The following is a 7,243-nucleotide window of genomic DNA, read 5'->3' on the forward strand; positions in this document are numbered from 1 at the left end:
AGGAAAGCACATAAGAATAGGCTGGATGGAGAACAAATAACAGCAGGAAAGTGTAGCTCGACTGCTAAAAATAAAGTGTTATATCGAGAAAAAGTGTACTTTCAGTGTTGATCAAAATGTATAATACTCCTTCCTTTAGCCTTATACACATTTTGTTATTTACCAGTATTATGATTTTTATTATTGCGCCCAGATTTATTTTTTACTATGCAATGTAACCACTCATGATGGCTCTAAAGGTAAATTTGCCTGATAAATATTTTGTATAAGACAACTGTGTTTCTAATTTCCTTTGACTTGATGGACTGAAGCTTTTCATGTAATCCCAGGTTCTTAAGCAAATATTGCAATACTGTACATTTCCCTGACAAATACAGATAGTGACCTCATTCAGGTTAAAAAAAGAAACATAAATCACACTAAAACTGTGAATAAAATAAAACACCATTCTTTGAACAGACTCGTGTTTTATGTGTATTATTTGCATAAGCTAAGGCGAATATCATGTCAAACAATGTAAGAACAGTTAAATCAACATGAGGAAAGAAATGTTATCACTATCCAAGTGTCTGCTCAACAGTAATCAGTGCCGCTCAGCCTGACAGTGATTAGAAAAATGAATTTAATTTAATCAGATTACTTGTGGTATAAACATTTTTTCTCCTACTTATCACACCCATGCCATTTACAGCAGATGACTCCTGTAGCTGTCGCACTGGAATGTGTTTATAAGGTGATTGTAATTTTCAAATTTGGATGTTTAAGCTGGTTCCTATGTTGTGTTGTCGCCACCTACTGGTGGATCTGAGTATGGCGCTTTGTGGTGCGCATGCATGGTTTTTCGCAGTGTTTGCTGGTGAAGAGAAGTAAAATACTGGTTAAACATCAGTTGGAGCATGGCCCTTTATTCTACTCCAAACATGAAACAAGAATAACCTTCAGGAGCAGTTATAACTCCCCTTCCCTGAGCCAGGCTGTATCAGAGGGCTCTTCCTGTTCAAACTAAGTTCTTCCTCCCACTGTCACCAAATGAGCTGTGCCCAGGACAAAGCATCTGCCATTACAAAGCATTACATTATCTTTCCTTCTGAAATACCCACATAGTAAGGCCTCAAGAAGAGAGCCCACTACGTTAGCTTCTTAATGGGGTTCTACATTGAGTTTAGGCCACACAGTCTCAGGTTGCTGTTAAATTGTCAAATTAAATAAAGTAAAGAAAGTTTAGTGTGAATGGTTGTCAGGACATCAGTGTGTATGCAATGTCGAGCATCCTAAATCGAAGCAGCACCACCCAACCAATACCTGGAAGAGATAGAAGCGCATCGCAGTGGTCCCTCTCGCGGTTCACCTTTCGCAGAATCGCTGTTTTTGCTGATTTTTTTGGTGCAATTTTGCATGCTCTTTTTAAAAAAAAACAGCGTATCGTTTTCTGCGCCCTGATTGGCTGTAGACCATTGTCAATCAATCTCGTGCTATGTCTCCAGTCCAGTACAGAATGCGTTCAGCTTGTCAAATTTACATACATCTTCGATCGCTAGCAGTGTGGCTCTGTGCTGTAGTGTATGTTTGTAAGTTTTCTCCCCAACAAACATAACAATGTCGACAAAACATTTTGCACCGTCAAAGGCAGATGATGATGCCAAACATCGCATAAAAAGGTGGACTTCTGGACATGCTAAAGGAAGGTAGAAGTTACCGGATTTTCCGGATTATAAGGCACATTAAGCGAAACAAAACAGTCACATAAGTCAAACTTTACCCGAATCATTCTTTTTGCTTCCTCCACTACTGTACCATTGATTCATTAATGCTGAATGGTCTCAAAAATAAAGCTGACTACTTTATGGATTTCACCTATCGCAGGTTATTTTTAGAACGCAACTCCCGCGATAAACGAGGGACCACTGTACAAACTAATTATTCTTTTTACTCACAGTGTCACCAAAGAATTAGTTATCCAGTGCTGTATTAAAGCACAAGAAGGATAATCGAGTATACTACAAGACACTTTAAGTGTACTTGAATACTCCCAAGTACTTTTAATGTTTTACTATATCCAAGTGAACCAAAAATAGCCAACATTACAAAAATATCAATTGAAATTACAATAGCCGTCATTTTCTTCCAATAAATACACTAATAACCTCCAAAACGTAAAGTATATTCACTACATAATAACAATAATAGGCTGACCAATAAAGTAAAATATAAAGTGGATGTTGGGGTTCTGGCTTCTTGTTAACTGGGTCACTGTTTTTATTGACATTCTTCCTTTTATGTTAGCATCATGTTAATGTTTTCCCAGAGTTTCCTGTCAGTAACCTCAGATCTGTTAGTTTTCTCTTCCCCTCTCTCCACTTCTTTGTTTGTAACTGCCAGCACAATCCTCATCTTTTCACCCGTGTCCACTCTGTGTAAATAGTGTCGCTTCACAGCATTTTATCTGTATGCCGGGCTTTATATAAAATTATATATATTTATATATATAAAAAGGGTCTGTTTTTGTCTTTCTGCTCCTCTGGACTTCATGTTCATGTGGATTTCGGATTCTCAGGATGGCTTTTTGTGATTTAATGTGCATTTAGTCCTGTTACCAGTAAATTTATAGCAGTCGATTCAAATATTTTCAAGTCCACATCTCAGTCCTGCATGTGCAGAATTATTACTTGTATCTGCACTACCATAAATATAAATTGATACATGTGAATACAGGTAATACAGTAATACTTAAATGTGCTTTAGTGTAGTGTAACCACAAAAGAATCTGAATAGAAAAAATAACACACTGTTTTTTATTTTCCTCTTTTTATGCTTTATTTTTATCCCTCGTCCTGTAGAGAGGACAACGCTCCACTACACATCTCTTCAGATCTGTACTGAAACATCCATCCCACTCATCCCTCCACCATCTTTTTCACTACTACAGTGCATCCACCAGCTTTACATCAAAGCTTGTCAGCATTGTCTTGATTAGATTAATGTTTTGAAAGACACAAGTTTGGGGTGTGGGCCAAAAAGATGACAGTGATAGAGAGGACTGTAGAGTTGAAATAAAATAAACATAAGACCGAATGATGGACAGTGAGGAAAAATGTACAACCTACTCTACATGGGACTAAAAATAATGAGCTTAAAAACACAAATACACAAACACACACACAGGGCACAGTAGTGTTGTGTGCAAGTTTTAGAAATAAACAAGTATTAAATATGCAATACATAGATTCATATACACTGATGTATATGGGAGATATACAAATAGGGATAATGTTAACAGAACAAAAGTGTGGAAAATGATGGAGACACACACACTCCTGGTAGTCGAAGGGAAGAAACTGGCTTCCTCAACATTTACAATCTGCTAAGGTGAGACTAAAGCGGTTTATTTCTTAGTTTGTGTTGTGAAAATAAGGTGAGAGGTCGTTCTTCACATGCGTCAACTAACAGAAGACTTCCAGATACCATGAGGGTGAAGATTTGTGCAATCCTGGTGAAGATGGGTGCAGTTAAAGGTCAAAACAGAGGGAAAAGAGGGATATCTGATTAATCCCATCGAAATGTTACGCTCAGCAATAGCAACTGGTGTCTGCTCTCTACAGAATTCAGGTTTAGAATTTTATAGGTTCGGCATCGATGGAAAAAGCCTCTGAGATGGCGAGAGAGGCGCCGAAGCACATGAAATGGGAACCCACCCACTTCACGGGTCTGTCACTTAAACTCAAATTGAGGCTGCCTTGCTTGCATAAGTTTCGTTTTGTTTTTTGTCCGCGAGGACAACAGGACAGAAGAAAAAGGAAGGAGAGAGACAGAGATAGTGAAAGATAGGAGGAGAGCGGCCGGGCGACGGTGCAGGTCTACTGCGAGAAGTGGTGAGAATTTAAAAAGAACAGATCCTAAACATAAGCAGATGTGTGTGAGCTGCAGAATCACAGAAAGAATCCAGAGTTAGAAAAGAGAAAGAGTTTTTTTTGTGTAGCTTTTTTTCTCTTTTTCCATTTTTTTGTGTTGGTTACAGTTCATAATGGTTCAGTAGTTCCACATAAAGATAGGAGATGGATCCTGAGGCAGATGGTTTGAAGTGCATGAAGGTGGTCTGTAATCCTCAGGGGATTGCAGGGAGATGTGGGAAGGCTCAGATGATACCATACTGGGCCAGCTCATGCAGCTCCAGGTGATTGAAGGCCTCCCATGGGCAAATGACAGTGATGTCTGCAAAAAGACAGCACAGATGTGAACTTGTTTAGGTCCCTGCAGAGCACTGAAGCCAATGGTTTCAGCCGTAGCATACACTTACCTGTGCCTAAGCCCTCCATCCCAGGGATATCATCTCCAAATCTGCAAAGAAGAACATTGCAATAATTACAAATCACTTAATTTGATTTATTTGGTTTTTAACAAGACCCCGAAGAAGAAAAGTATTCACAGCATACCCCTGGATTCCCTTCTTTGGAGGCTTGCTCTTGAACTGACGAGTCTGCCTCTGCTTGAACTTGGGGGGTCCCTTGCGTGGGGTGGCGGGGCCTCCGCTGACACGGGTGGCCGACTTGATCTCAGCTTTGGGTGGCTCAAGATTCATTTTGAGCAGTTATGTATGAGGATGTGCGTGCAGGCTGTTAGCGTTAGACACCTCTCTGAAGTCTTGGTGGTGAAGTCTTTATTTTTGGAAACAAAGGGAAAAAAGCAATTAAAAGCACAGAAATAAAGAGAAACTCTCACTAGGTTATTATCTGCAAATCCTTTTAGTGTCAAGCAGCGAATGATCTGAAACTCTCTGTCTCAGATAGCAGGCGGCTCCTGTCACCTCTGTTTGACATTACCATCTATAATCCTATTACTGATCTGATGAGCACCTGCCAGGACTTACACCCTCATTTTTCCCAGCACCTGAATGTGGTGGACCACATTGCAGCTTGTCCTGCTGGGATGACCCAATTACCCATAATCCCTGGCTCAAGTTAATAAGTGCGCTCTCCTTCTCTGTTTTGAGCTGATTGTGAACTTGTAATCTTGTTAAAGCAAGGACACCACTGCAGAAACGCTGAGCTGTGCACTGAAGGTCTAAACGATTAAATCCGCTCACCATGTCCCAATGACACAGACAACCCTGAACAGGTCTTAACCATTAATGTGGTTATACCAAGGTTATTACAGCTAACGCACGATGCTAACTAAAACAAAAACAAAAACAAACAAACAAACAAACAAACAAACAAACAAACGTCCCGAGTTTTAGTTTTTGCCAGTTTGGTCAAAGTTGCCATCACAGCCTGTCTGAGGAGGCTTTAATGGAAATGTTTGTGTTTCAACTGTAATTTCTATTCTGAATTTTGCTCGGAGAAACACCCTGTGTTAAACAATAAAACTGGCAAAACAAACTAAGAAAAACTAAACCAAAAAAAAAGTAAATATTTTTAGACAATTAAAAAAAAAATTAAGATATAGAAAGTAAATTAAAGAAAGAAAGCAAAGAAAAGAGTATGTGTGGGTTAAATACACTCACATATACACACTCAGAGATCTGCTTTTGTTTGAGCCACAGTTTTAAAATGAAACTTTTTTGACAGCTTTAAACAGGCCAAACCGAAGTGAACGTGCTTGCTGTGAGATCATTTTAAAATATTTTTTCTGTCCAGGTTGCTGATAAATGTATCTGTCAGATAAATAAATGAAGCAAGAACTTGTACATGAAACAACAAGTTGTTATATCCAGGTTTGGAGTAAGTTTGCACTGTAGGCAGTTTTTAGATGCACTATAAAAATAACTGATAACTGAGTGTTAAACAGCGTCGCTCTATAGATTGCAGAATTGTTGATTAACAGAGGTCAGAAACATCTGCACTAATTTACTCTGTCATGTTTAATCACATTACAAACGACACCATAAATCGCTGTTTACTTTTTTATACCCAAGCGGGACGATTTCTGGAGCTCTAAACTCTTTTATCTGGATTATTTTCTCCTAATAAAGGAAAAAATGTTAACACCCATGTTCTTCACTGAGACACACAGAGCTGCAGAAGAGCAACAAAGTTTCCCACCGACGGTGTCTGAATATCAGCACTGATCGGTGATGATGGTCTACTCACCGGCTGCTTGGGTGAAGAACAGCCAGACGAGTGGGTGTGAGCGCCGCGCCGATCCGTCTAGCAGATGAGTGGACTTCTATGCTAGGCTTGCTGTGAGGGCCAGTCGGGGCTTGTGGTCCCTCTTATACCCGACACAGATTACAGAGGCACCGCCTCCCTTCTTGACTGTCAACAGTTCACATGTTTGAGGTTTAGGTTAAACTGTAATGTGTACATAGGTGCAAACGTGCACATTGTGAACAGTGGTGGAGCATAACTGTGTACATTTACAGTCAACTTCCAACATTTCAGTGAGAAATTTCACTGTGAAATTATACAATTGTCGATATTATTATTGTCTTACAGATGTTTTCTCATATTTTGTAACCATACATTGAATTTGAGTATTTTACAGAAACTACACTACAGAAATATTTTAAAAAAGATAACATACTGGGAAAAATGATCTGTTTTTTATTGATTTTGTTGATATTTTGCACTTTTTCAATGCACTATATTTATCTGCAGCTGCGGTTTCTAAAGCTGATATTCTTGTACACAACATAAACGAACTAAAATTATTGACGACCTCTGATCTACACTCGCCAAGTTCTTTTTCACAATATGTGTAAATCAGCCCTGTGCCATCCCCGGGACATAAATACTGATGCTTTCAGAAAGACATGCATAAGACTGCCTGTTATAAAAAACATCGCTGTTAGCGTTTTAATGCTTTCCTTTAAGGATCATGTTAGAAAAATGAAGATAATACAGAAATGTAGTTCCTTTAGTTTCCATTTGCAAATTTAAAGCAGAAGTAAACATGTTTACAGCCTGCTACAAAGCTTTGGCCTCTATGAATAGTTTCTCTCTTTTTGTAACTCACCTGATTGATTTTGTTAAGCCTTAAACTCATACACGAGGCCACGTTGATTAACACATTCGGTGGTAGCAGTCAGCTATGGCCTTTCTCTTTCTGAGCATTTCTGTGGTCATTATCTAATAAATAATATGTTTTGAAGTTCGTCCTTCAGTTTTGGTCAGTGATTTTCTAGTATTTTATTAGCCTGTTACTTAGGAACAGTGCACTGCACCTGTATATTTTAAGACAGCAGGCAAATGTAGCTGACAACTTAGCATGTCCCTCTATCCGGTTGTTCAGTCTGACGTCACTAGCC

The 7,243-nt window shown here is 38.9% G+C and overlaps 1 protein-coding gene across 1 annotated transcript; it reads right to left on the reverse strand.

Moving 5' to 3' along the window:
- Window positions 1-2,778: 2,778 nt before the first annotated feature.
- pde6gb (phosphodiesterase 6G, cGMP-specific, rod, gamma, paralog b) lies at window positions 2,779-6,193 on the reverse strand. The gene is made up of 4 exons (XM_005725695.1): window positions 6,087-6,193; window positions 4,431-4,652; window positions 4,295-4,335; window positions 2,779-4,209 (listed from the first exon to the last, which is right to left on the reverse strand). The coding sequence occupies exons 2-4, from the start codon at window positions 4,574-4,576 to the stop codon at window positions 4,133-4,135; spliced, it is 264 nt and encodes an 87-aa protein (XP_005725752.1). The 5' UTR covers window positions 4,577-4,652; window positions 6,087-6,193; the 3' UTR covers window positions 2,779-4,132.
- Between the last annotated feature and the right edge of the window lie 1,050 nt (window positions 6,194-7,243).

This window comes from Pundamilia nyererei, unplaced genomic scaffold (genome assembly GCF_000239375.1).
Source record: "Pundamilia nyererei isolate P.nyererei 1_Seehausen unplaced genomic scaffold, PunNye1.0 scaffold00017, whole genome shotgun sequence".
In the NCBI taxonomy this organism is placed as follows: domain Eukaryota; kingdom Metazoa; phylum Chordata; class Actinopteri; order Cichliformes; family Cichlidae; genus Pundamilia; species Pundamilia nyererei.

Coding starts and splice junctions, on each gene's coding strand:
- pde6gb (XM_005725695.1), bottom strand. CDS start 4,576: ATGAATCTTGAGCCACCCAAAGCTGAGATCAAGTCGGCCACCCGTGTC. Junction 4,336..4,430: donor CCAAAGAAGGGAATCCAGGG/GTATGCTGTGAA, acceptor TCTTCTTTGCAG/ATTTGGAGATGATATCCCTG. Junction 4,210..4,294: donor GATGGAGGGCTTAGGCACAG/GTAAGTGTATGC, acceptor GTCTTTTTGCAG/ACATCACTGTCATTTGCCCA.